The following is an 11,507-nucleotide window of genomic DNA, read 5'->3' as shown; positions in this document are numbered from 1 at the left end:
CTGCACCCAGCTTGTCTCTCTTTCTGAAGCGGAAGGTCACTTTCCTCTTGCTGTCATCTGGGCCCAGGTACAGCTCAGCTCTAGTCTAAGGTTGGCTGACAAAGCTTGGCTCCTTTATGCAAACAGAAAAAAGCTACAGTGAGAAGTTCAAGGCTCGAGCTAGCTGCAAATGGGGCCTGCTTTGTGACAAATCACACTTTTCTCTTCTGGTGGACTCAGAAATGGGCTGGATTTGTGGCAGCCATTGGGGTGAAAAGTGAGTCCACCACTCATTTAAAAATGTCAAGCATTTTTGGCAAGCGACATGCTACTACTGCGGTGCTAGGCTGTTCTGATGGCGTAATTTTTTTAAAGGGCTACAAAGAGGAAAGATGAGGTGAATTGGGACATAACTCAGTAGAATTTATGACTTCTTTATAACACATTACAGCCAAGATATCAGCTGTCAACTTCTCTGTTTCTGAGCTAGACCACACCACCAGCAGCACCCAGGGAATGAACACGTCCAAATATTTAGTGCATTGGCAAAACAAAAAAAAAGAGCAAAAGAAAAGACACAGCCTTCTCTGAATGTTAAAAACCTGCACACTGTTCAAAACAAAACAAAACAAAACAAAACCAACTCCGCCCCTCAAAAAACAACCAACCGCCACACACAATCTTTTTGTTGCATTGAAATAAGACTCACCCTTGGGACAGTGTAAAAATCCCAACCCATTGATCGGGAAATATTCCTGGCAGATCAGAGAGATCCAGTAACACAGCAGCTGCCTATTCCAACAGGCCAAGGAAGACGCACAAAGCCTGTCCCGGTTTTCTTTCCTCTAGCATGCGGAATGCAAAGCATTTAATACACCCTTTCTGCCTCCCCCCAAATCCCCGAAGTGAGAAAGCAGAAGTAAAGCACAAACAAAAGTCTAATATTTTGTTCTTGAACTGCGTAACTGCGGATATGATACAACATCATGGAATGAAAAATAATACGAAGCAGAACCTTCGTGTGCATCAAAAAAAAAAAACCCCACAATACAAACATTTTAAGTTTTTCGTGAATTCCCTCCTGCTGCAAACAAAAACATGGACAATGTCTTCTGAAAGGCTCACTTCAGCTCGCCACGCTGAAGAATAAACCTCTGCAAGGGGAAGAAAATCCCTCTTGGCTTAAGAGCAGTATATGTAATAAAGAGGAGGCCCTGCTGTTGTGGCAACATTTTTTTTTAAACTAAGTTAATACATTCTACTGACGTACAGACAACTGCGATGGATCAACGAGACCTTTTTTACATTTCCATACAATGGACAAACTCGTCAAATCTTGCACGCAATAACAGAACCTCTTTTCCAGGAGCCGAGACTGAAAGCAGCATGTAATACTGGTTTAAGTCCTTCCTCGCGTCAAACATCTTGACATAATTCACTGAAGGTATCAAAAATATACCCTGTAGACCAATACATCATTTACAATTGCTTTTGCTCACCATTCAGGAAACAATGCACTTAAAGCGACGGAGTCCCTTCATCTGCAGACTAATGCACCACAATAGGGGGAAATTTCTTTTGATTACAATATAAACCCAGGATTTCTGTCTCAAGAAGCACTTTGTTTTTTAATAATGGATCCCTAGTTTTCCTCCTACTTCCCCTCCCCCATTTTTATTTGTTTCCGGGGCCCGATCTGCCGAGGTGCTGCTCGGGACGTAAATCCCACGGAGGGGATGGCTGTAAGAAGGAACATCCCAAGCAGCCCAAGAGGAACAAATTGGGGCCCTTTTTGATTTCCTAATTCAGTGGCACAGCTCATGTGCTGATCAACGTATGGAACAACCTGGAGGCCGGGGAAGGGCAGTCTAATCCTATTTCAAGTACTCGATAGCAGGCAACACAGGTGTGCAGGCAGAGAATACACGCTGTGTGTGTGCGTACGCCTGGATGCACACACATGGTATATGCACATGCACCCAGGCTCCTCCCAGTGGGGGTTTCCTCGTCCTCACCGGATCGAAAGGAAAAACCAGAGCACCGGCTGGCCCCCCCAGAGTAAACATCTGGGATTCTGCCAGTGGTGATTAATCAGGTGATGCCCTGCCCCCCTCCCACCAGCTGTTCACAGGCTGCAGCTGGCGTGTGAGGACACCAGGGCTGGAAGGAGACCTAGGCTGGGTTCCATCCGGCTGTCTTAAGGCTTTAGACTGAAGAGGGTTCAGAAATTTCCTGATGTGAGAAATCGATTGGAAAAAGGGCTGCGCTGGCTTCTTGGCGGACAGCACCGGGGACTGATATGGTCGGAATTGACCCTGGCCAGCTGGCTACCCACGTGGCTGGTTCTTCTGCTCGTCTCCTGCCCTCCTGTCTGGTCTTTCATTCGCTGTCTGACAGCGTTTCGTACTGGGAGCAGAGCAGGGGCTTGGGCTCCTCCTCCCAGGTGTGGTGCTGGCCGCTGGAGTTCCCTTGTGGAATGGAGGCAGGCGCCGGGGCCGTCACCACGCCCGTTGGAAGCCTCATTGTCAGTGGATTGTATGGAAAGGGTGTGGAACCTGCAGCGGGATGAAAGAAAAGAAGCAATTCAGCATGGTCCAAGAGGTGACCCACGGTGGGAAATTCACTCGTTATCACCAGCCCCCCAGGCGGATGTTAAAATCTGGGTTCTGGCCTTCTCAGAGAGCCTCTCTGCAATTCAGCACAGCTGGCTCTCTCTGGTCGCAAGGCCCAGGAATGGAAGAGCAGCAGCGCCTCTGGGTCAGGAGGGAGACCAACTGGCACAGCTGTGTGGGGCTCAGGGAAGGAGCAGCTAAGGGTGCTGCAGATCAGGGATGGAAAAGGACAGGACTGCGGTGCCCTGGCAGGGCATGGGGATGGCTCAGGGATTGGACTGGTAGATCAGGAGCAGGATTCCCTCTAGTTTTAGCCATCCACATGTGGAATAATTTTGTTGTGCGCACTGAGACAAGTGCGGATGTGCACCACCAGCAGAAATGTACGCTACTGGCAGCTCCCAGTTGTGGGCACCCTGCTAATCAGCTGGGCGGCACCTGAATTTCTCTTGGGTGGCTGCCCAGGCGCTCAGCTTAGGTGGAACACCGGTCAGCAGTGAAGTGCACTGGCAGAGCTGTGTGGGGAAACTCGCGTGCTCCTTCTTCGGACTGGGAACTTTTAGGCCCTGGCACAGGCTCCAGGTGCACAGCTGGTACCGTGCTTTCATTGTATTCTCACTCTCTGTTCTAGCTTCTCACTCGTGGGGGCGGGAGGGGAGAGCGTGTCTCCCAGGTAGAATAAGCAGCAACTTTCCCCAGGGGATGAGTGTGCTGCCGCTCACCAGGGTGTTCGGGGGCTCTCACCCGGCAGAGTGCACCCTAAAGCCCTAGGAGGCAGCACGCCGATACCTGCAGACGAAGGCCTGTCCTCCCAGACTCGATTGGTTAGCGGCGTCCTCCTGTTACAGTCCCCCTCTGAATGAACAGAAGAAACCGATGGTGGTCTCTCTCCGGAGGACAGGCCTGGTGCTGGAGACTTAGCCTTGCGGCTGTTGGGTCTGGCGGTAATCTTTGGCTTCCCTCCTCCTCCTGCAAAGAGAAGCACCCTGCTGTTCAGAGCAATCGCTGGAACGACACGCCACGCGCCCCAGGCTGCAACAGCAACTCGGGTCTGGGGGCCTGACTACCGATGCCTTAAAGACGCCTGATTTTCCAAGGGTGGGTGCCCAGCACCTCCTCAAGGTCTGGCCCCTTTTTAATGTCTCTGGTTGAGTCCCTAGGGTCTTGTTCTGTGCCTCTCGGATGTTCAGAATGGCACGCGGGGCTGCCTACAGGTACCACGAGGGGTTCAGGAAGCTCAGTGTCCGCTAACCTTCGCGGCAGATGTCTCAGTGGGAATGGCACAGAACAGAGTTCGCAGTACTTCCCGGCCAGCCAGGCTACAAGAGTGCGCTGTATTCAGGGCCTTCTACCAGCAAACTACCAGCCCTTTGCTAAGAGGCCCAGTGACTTCACGGCCCTCTGCTGGAACAGATGCTACAGCAGCTGCAATGAAAAGGCTCAGAGGGCCCAATGCTTCCCTGATTTACCCTCCAACACTACTGCATGGCCTTGCTGGGCTCCCTGGCAGCAAGCTGCAGCAGCTTGTATCCAGCAGGGGGGCAGGCTGAAGGGCCTGGCCCAAGGTGGGCTGCTGAGAGGGGTCTGCTGCCTTTCGGCGCAGGGTGGGGAGTGCCTCCTGGAACACCTCCAACCCAACGCTGGGGCCTTTGGTGAGTTGGGAGGGGGAGGACTGCAGGAGAAGGAACAGGTGCCCACGCACTGCTGCCTCACGCCCACGGGCTCTGAGCGGCACTACGGCCTGGGCCAGGGGTTTGCAAGGCTGCTCACTCAACCGATGCCTGGCCGCCCCTGTCCTGATAGGGCAGCACTTGGAGTGGTGCTGTGACCTGGACACTGGGCTGCAAGGCCTGAAGCAGGGAGCTGGGGCCAGCCCTGCGGGGGAGCTCGCTCTCCAAGCCTCCCACCCGAGCCCCCTTCATCTCCAGGGCAATGGCTTGGGAAGGGGCACAGGCCTTGCCTTCAGACTTTGCCCTCGGCCCCAACCTCTGCCTGGCCCTGCCTGAGAGCAGCGCGGCTCCCAGCCACTTCCCTGCCTCCAGCCGGGGACAAGAGGTGGCTCAGGGGCTCGGTACCTGGAGCTTCGTGCCAATGACCTGTGGGCGTGGCCAAGACGGGGAATGGCTGACTCTGCCCTGCCCACATTTGATTCCCCACCCCGGTGTTCATGGGAATGATGGTCTCTGGCACTGTACAATCCTGCATTTCTCCTGCTGCACGGGCTGGCCAGCCACATCAGCACGTCCTGGGAGGGCAGATTCCTGGTGGGGCCGGAGGAGCAGCAGGCCAGCGTCACCCGGCCTCAGCAGGGAGGCCGCCCTGCCGTATCCCACCATTCTCAGCTTCCCTGACACTGCATCTCCCTCCAGCTGGGGGCTCTGGAGGGGAGCAGGTTAAGCAACCCAGCTGGGTGCTCTCTGCAGCGCTCACCTGCTGCCCTCTGAATCCAGACCCTTCCCCTGGCCTGAAGGTTAATACACAGCCCGGCCTCCTGAGCTAGGACACCTGGGCTGGAGGGGAAGGGAAAACTTCGCATGGCTCTACTCCCAGTGCCCGAGATGTCCCTCCCTGATGCCACACTGGCGCGTGAGGGTCTGAAAGAGCTGGTTTTATTTGTTTCCCCCCCCGAGGAGCGTGGATTTCTCACTGGGCGAGGAGCTCTTTGGGGCAATACAATCTCAGGCCCTGACTTAGCAAAGCACTTATTAGTGGGATATCAACCAAATGCTTTAATGGAAGCCCACAGTGCCCGACGGGCATCTAACTGCTTAGCAGGACAGCGCATGAGCCTTGCTTAAACAGGCCCTTAGCCCAGGCTTGGCGCTGGTTTGTGCATTTCTCGGCAGCGTCTTTCCAAATCAACCTTCACATCACAAGAGAGAAAGGAGATTAAACAAGGGCGAGAAGCCGGTCAGTGGTTTAGAGGAAAGCAACAGCGCTACGCCATTCAGGTGAGAGGGGCTGGGATTAATCAGCAAACTGACGCAGCTGGAACGGAAAAAACACAGAACCAAAAAGGGTCAGCGGGGAGGAGCGAACAACGCGGCACAGGTGGAAAGGGGCTGCAGACCTGGCAAGGCGCGCGGGTCGTCATTCCGTCCATCAGCAGAGGTTATGGGCATAGCAGCGGGCACGCTCAGGCTGGCATTCAGAGAGTTAAAAGCATTGGCACTGAGAGGCGAGCGCTCTTCCCACTGCTCGTCATATTTACCCATTAGGGCCTTCCTAATTATTGCCTCCAACCCCATGTTGGTACTGGAATTTTCCTGGACCGACTGGCTTCTACAATTGATTAGCCCTGGGAGATGAGGAAGGGGAAGGAGAGGTGAGGGGCAGGAGATGGGGGAAGGAGACAAGGGAGAAGGGGAGAAACAAACAGTCAGCACATTCTTGCAAAGCACAAAATTGGTCATATTGTTTTAAGCTCTGCAGTGCACTCTGGCCCCCCGCCCGCCCCAGGGCTTGGCAGGGCTGGGAGAGGGGAGAAAACGACTTGCCAAAGGAGGAAAAGGTCTGGGGGTGGGAGTGAGGCGTTAAAAAATCTGAACAGAGGCCCTACGCTGGAGCGGCCGGCGACGGGGCGCAGGTCTTGGGGCTGGCAGTGCCTGCTGGGCACCCGGCCGAGCAGTGACTGGCTGGAGAATCGGCCTAGCTGTCTTGCAGGGTTGTCCTTGACTGGCAATGCGGGAGAGAGGCAAGGGGAGGCCCAGAGGAGAGACTCCTTCCCTTGGCCATTCAGTTCCTTCCCGGCTCCCTGTGCCCTCTGCCGCCCGCGGGGCCTGGACCCCGCCAGCCGCAAGTGTCGATACGGAACAGGATGCAGAACGGCAGGGATGTGTCGGAGTGCTTGTGAGTCGTCAGAAGCCATGCAGTTATGGTGCAGCGCCGCACAGGGCTGGGCGGGCACTAGCTCAGCCATGGGACTGTCATTCCCAGCGTGTCGGTTACAGGAAACGAGCCAGGGAAAAAACGTCAGAGTCACAATACAGGCACGAAAATCCAATGCCCAGTTCCCTTTATCTGCCCCCTAAGCTAGTCTCCTGTTGCAGCAGGAATGCTGCTGGCACGGCCCCCTCCCCACCTGCCACCTTGCGCTTCTCCTCTGTGGCAATGGGCTGTGCACACATTCATTCCTCCCACTTGCTAAGGGGGAGTCTTGCTGCCCCAGCTCCCAGCACACAGGCTCGGGCCCCACGGACGCTCCCACAGGCTGGCCAGTCATCTTCGCTCATCAGCGTGACCACCCTTCATCACAGGCTCTGCCGACAACGCTTCCCCTCTCACCCGCCAGCTCCTGCTGACCCAGAGAAGCCCACGCAGCTCCACAGTCACAGCTAACGGGTCCCACCTGGCCTGGCTGTTGGGCTGAGGCAGCTGAATTGCTGTGTCTAAAACTGATTCTTGGGCCACCACCTCCCTCCCTGAGTACCGACACAGGTTAGGAAGCTTCTCTAAGGCAGGTACCACCCTTCCCAGCAGCCTCTGCCACAAAGATACCAAAGAAACCTGGGGCTTACTGAGCTCTTGGGTCACACAGGAACTGGGTGGGAATGCACCAGGGCCATGGGCCTACCTCCCCAGCCTGCTGTGGGATGAGGGGAAATCCACGGCTGGTGCCTGCCTCTTGACCCAAGAGTGGGGCTTGGAGACTGTGCACATTAAAGTATACAGAGCTCCGTTTTCGTCTCTGGGAAGTTTAACCATTTCTGAACCTCCTCCAAATAGACCGGCCCTGGAGTAACACTGCTGAAGTCCATGTACTTCGACCGCACACTGGGAGGGCCCCGTTGCTGTAGGTTTGGGTTTGGTACAAATGCCAGACTGGTCTGCCCATGAAGCGCGTGCGTCTGGACCGTGCGCTTTGGTGGAGGGGTTCAGAGCACACACTTGCTCAGAAGGAAGTCCCCAGCTCCCTTGGAAAGCAGGCACTGTCCAGAGAGAGGCCCTGTGAGGTGAAGTCACTTGCCAAAGCCACCTCACACGCCTGTGGCAGAGTTGGGACAAGAACCCAAGAGTCCTGTCCTGACTGCAGCTCTCGTTCCTATCCAGCCCCTCTGACGCTGGAGCCATGCGAGGCTCTACCCAGGCCTGATCCCTTTTGGAAACTCCCTCTGCGAGGCCTCAATAACATCCCACAGGGCTTTCTGCCAGTTATCCGTACACCCCGCGCGAGAAAAGCAGCCACTGGAGATGGCGGCTGAAAGGAGCCCTGCTCCACTTGCCGCTCAAGTCTGAGGAGCTGCACATCTGAGCTGGGACAAGCAGGCCTGTGAGAGAAGCAGCCCAGGGGCTGCAACCGAAACCCGGGCCTGTGCCCCCAGCACGGCCTGAGGCCCCTGAAACACAGGCCATGGCTTGAGACGTGCTGGCTTCCCCCCCCCACCGAAGGGGAGAGGCTTCTGCAACCCCCAGGAATTGGCTTGGAGCTGGCGGGTGAGAAGCACACGACTCTGGAGCCACACAGTGCTCTGCTCCCAGGCCTCCCCTCCACTTCCAGAGCCTCTGTCCTCCGGGCGCAGCAGCTCCGAACTACTCGACAGCACGTGCCCGGTGGCGGGCAGAACTTTCGGACTCTGGGCCTGAAACGATTCCCACACTCTTCTCAGGGCTCTCTTCCGACCTGGGTCTGCAGCCTGGAGGCCAAACACAACCACCGCCTGCGAAAGCCCCAGCGCTGCCCGGCAGTAACGGGGGGGTGTTCCCACGGCAGCGTCCCACAGGGAACGTTCGGCTGGCCCACTGATGGAAACGGGAACTCTGAGTGGGGGCTCTGGTACCCCCGCCACACACGCAGCTCTCAGCAGCTGAACTGTGCGCTGGGCTCTGCAGAACCTCAGTGCCCCTGCCGGGTCTGCCACGAAGATCCAGGCTTGCTCTGCCAGGTTGCCACTTATTTAAGACTCTCTGCAGCCATCCCCCCCATCCCCCTCAGGTCTCAGCCCTGGAGCCTGTGGCACCATCACTCTGTCCCCGGGCCTGTCATTTTGACAAGAAGCTCTTCAGGGCATGGACAGTCTCTGTGTCTGTGGCGTGTACAGCACCTTGCACGATGGTTGCAGCTGGTGGTGTGACCTGACGGCCTCTTCGTTTCCGCATAATGCTTTTGTCTGTACAGGAACCTGAGCCTGCCTTCCCTCCCTCTTTCCTACCCTCTGGGCTCAGGCGGTCATGGCTTTTCCAGCATGTGCCCCTTACAGGTACATTAAGACGCCAGTGCCTGATCAGCATCCCTTGGAGAAAGCCTGGGACACCACGTGGCCCAACCAGCCATCGAATGACTTAGCCACCTGGCACCTTTCTGCTTCCAGCCAGACGCAGGTCTGGGGAAACAGAACCAGAAGTCTGCTAGGAAGGGAGGGCAGTCGCGCTGGCATTTTGTGGGGCAGTGTAGCACTGTCACGGACCCGAAATCAGCTGCCCAAGCCCTGATGGGAGCCGCATGATCTCCGAGTCAGACCTCCGGCGGAGCAGAGGCCAGAGAGCCTCACCCACTGACCCCGGCAGCCAGCCCATCGCCTGTCCCGCTGACTCTCGCTCTGAACTCCCCATTTGCCAGCTCACGCCCTTACAGGCCCACTGGCACTGTCACCTCACGCCTCTCACCAGCCCCATGTGCTGCCGGCCCTCTGCCACTAAGAGTCCACTTAAAGATACCATTTCTTTGCAGCCTCCTCCCAGTTGATGTCACGTGGTCTCTTCCCAACCCCACAGATCCCAGGCCAAAACCCGCCCTGCTTGTAAGTATTTACATCTCCTCCTTGCAGGCTGTGAAAGTACGAGGCCTCTGTCACCTGCAGCCCAAGAGAGCAGCTTCCAAAGCAGAGGAGGGCAGTACACACACAGTCCCGCCCCAGCCTCCCCCTTTCCCATCAGAGATAGATCAGCTCTCGTTGCAATGAACGACACCAGACCCCGCTGCACCCCCTCTCCTGTGGGGCAGAGCATGACGTGGGGCAGAGGGATAGCGGGACTGTTACCTGGTCCAGTAATGGCTGGCATGTTGAAAATCTCTGTCCCAGGCTGTCCCACATCTGGAGGAAGACAAAGAAGTCCCTCAGTACGAACAGAAGTGCATGGAGGTTACCTTCGAACGGAGCTCTTCCTTCCCAACACTTCCTCCGCCCCAGAGGATCACGGGATATATGGTTTGAGGACTGGAACTCAACTTACACTGCCCACACTGACAAAATCCCAGGCCAGGTTTGAGCTGGGTGAGCGGGACGATGAACTAGAAGTTTTCTCTGTTGTTACTGCTATCCCCGGACGTACCACTTCGTCATACAGAGCAAGCCCTGGCCATTGCAATCAGCCGCAGAGGTTCTCCAAGAGGGGCCCCTGGACCATTTTGGTGTGTACAGGCCTTTCACATGGCTTGGTATGCCAGGAGTGACACTTTGGGCAGTCTGGGCATGAGGGAACGCTCCTGTCACCAAGTGAACCAGAGACGGAAAGAGAGACCCACAGGCACAGCTTTAGCCATATCAGCACTAACGCAGCAGAGCTCCAGGAAGTCACGCTGGTGTCCATGGGTGCACTTTCCTCTCCCTTGCCCCAGACAGCTTGCCCTGCAGCAGCCTGCGCTGGGGCACAAAACCCAGAGCTCTCCCCTGCTGCTCCCATTACTGGAGAAGGGTTTTGGGCCCTGCGTTCAGTGAGGGCGAAAGGCTAAATCAATATTTTCCCGCTGAGCTGAGCTGAGCTGTTTGCCTTGGGTATCGCTTCCTTAGAACAGCAGCAGTGTTCATCAAACACTAGCTGTTTCCTGTGTCTGGGTTTGCACCCCCAGTCAAGGAAGCCAGAGGAAGGGCATGTGGTTCAGCCTCAAGTCTCCCAAGGAACGTAACAATACCGTGGGGATCATGGTAACAGCATACACAGGCTGAGACAGCTCAGCTGTCCTCCACCAATGCAGCTGTTGTCAGACGGGATTAACATTGATTGCACAATACTGAGCTACATTAAATTAGGGCCCTACCTACTCTGTTACTGACTGGGCTGAATTTCGAACCCAAGGCAGGTGGGGTGTTTTTCAGAGCTGTACTGATATCGATGGTGGGTTCACAGTGGCGTTCTGACAGATGCATCCTCAGGAGGCAGAACTCAGCCCAGCTGCACACACGTTGAAACCGTCAATAGCTCTTAATACTCCTCTATTCTCCACATTATTTTGTTCCTATTGGAATTGGTCAGTGCTGTTGAGAGGCGCTGGACTGACAGGCATGATGGGATCCCTCTAATTTTTGCCATCCGGGGCAGAATAAATTTTCTTATGTGCACCAAGGCGTGTGTGGCTGTGTACCCCCAGTAGAAACGCAAGCTGCCTTTTGAGGTCAGCTGCAGAGACACAGCTTATTAGCTGGGTGGCCGCCTAAGCGAGCAGCTTACAGGGAACGCCACTGACAGGCACAGCTCCTGGGAGACACCTTCGGGGTAAATTGGTCTCACAGACCTCCAGCCTAGCTGCCGGCACTATCGATGTGGCTTGCAGCGGTGGAGGGGTTGGTTTGACCTAAATGGCCATTGCAGTACAGAGCTGTGACTCCAAAGACACCAGCCTCGTTCTGCCCAACCTGCTCCTGCTCCTCCTTGCTGCATACATCTGTCAGAAAGACACTGAACTAAACCACCTCCCAACATGGCCAGCCCCTGCGTGCACTCTCTGCCACAGTGCACAGGCAGGGCACTTCTACGCAGGAGAGGCCCAGGCTGTGCTTCCACACCTGTAGGTAATGACAGAACTTGGTGTGGCTGGGACAAAGCATGGTGTGGAAAATTCTCAGCAGAAACTAAACTCAGACGGCTCAAGCCTGGGAGGTGGCCGCCTGTCCCTTCCCGTCAGGACAGCAGCAATGTTAGAAAGAGGGTCACGCTGGAATTCCCTCTTCCCTGGTTTGGCAGGGTGCCTTCATCCCACCC

The 11,507-nt window shown here is 55.8% G+C and overlaps 1 protein-coding gene across 13 annotated transcripts in view; it reads right to left on the bottom strand.

Annotated features, from left to right (window-relative positions):
* Window positions 1-483: 483 nt before the first annotated feature.
* Window positions 484-11,507, bottom strand: part of NCOR2 (nuclear receptor corepressor 2) — a 446,369-nt gene continuing 435,345 nt past the window's right edge. For 6 of the 13 annotated variants that reach the window (XM_075012373.1, XM_075012370.1, XM_075012376.1 and 3 more), the window contains exons 44-47: window positions 9,569-9,622; window positions 5,662-5,889; window positions 3,381-3,560; window positions 484-2,534 (exon numbers count right to left, since the gene is read on the bottom strand). In XM_075012373.1, coding sequence (XP_074868474.1) covers window positions 2,359-2,534; window positions 3,381-3,560; window positions 5,662-5,889; window positions 9,569-9,622 — 638 coding nt within the window. In that variant the 3' untranslated portion in view covers window positions 484-2,358. The remainder of the gene's footprint in view (window positions 2,535-3,380; window positions 3,561-5,661; window positions 5,890-9,568; window positions 9,623-11,507) is intronic. The other 7 variants (XM_075012380.1, XM_075012379.1, XM_075012375.1 and 4 more) reach the window with 7 other exon arrangements.

The sequence above is a fragment of the Carettochelys insculpta genome, chromosome 18 (genome assembly GCF_033958435.1).
Source record: "Carettochelys insculpta isolate YL-2023 chromosome 18, ASM3395843v1, whole genome shotgun sequence".
Classification (NCBI taxonomy): domain Eukaryota; kingdom Metazoa; phylum Chordata; order Testudines; family Carettochelyidae; genus Carettochelys; species Carettochelys insculpta.
The sequence above is the reverse complement of the archived record's forward strand: the minus strand, read 5'-3'. Positions and strand labels throughout refer to the sequence as shown.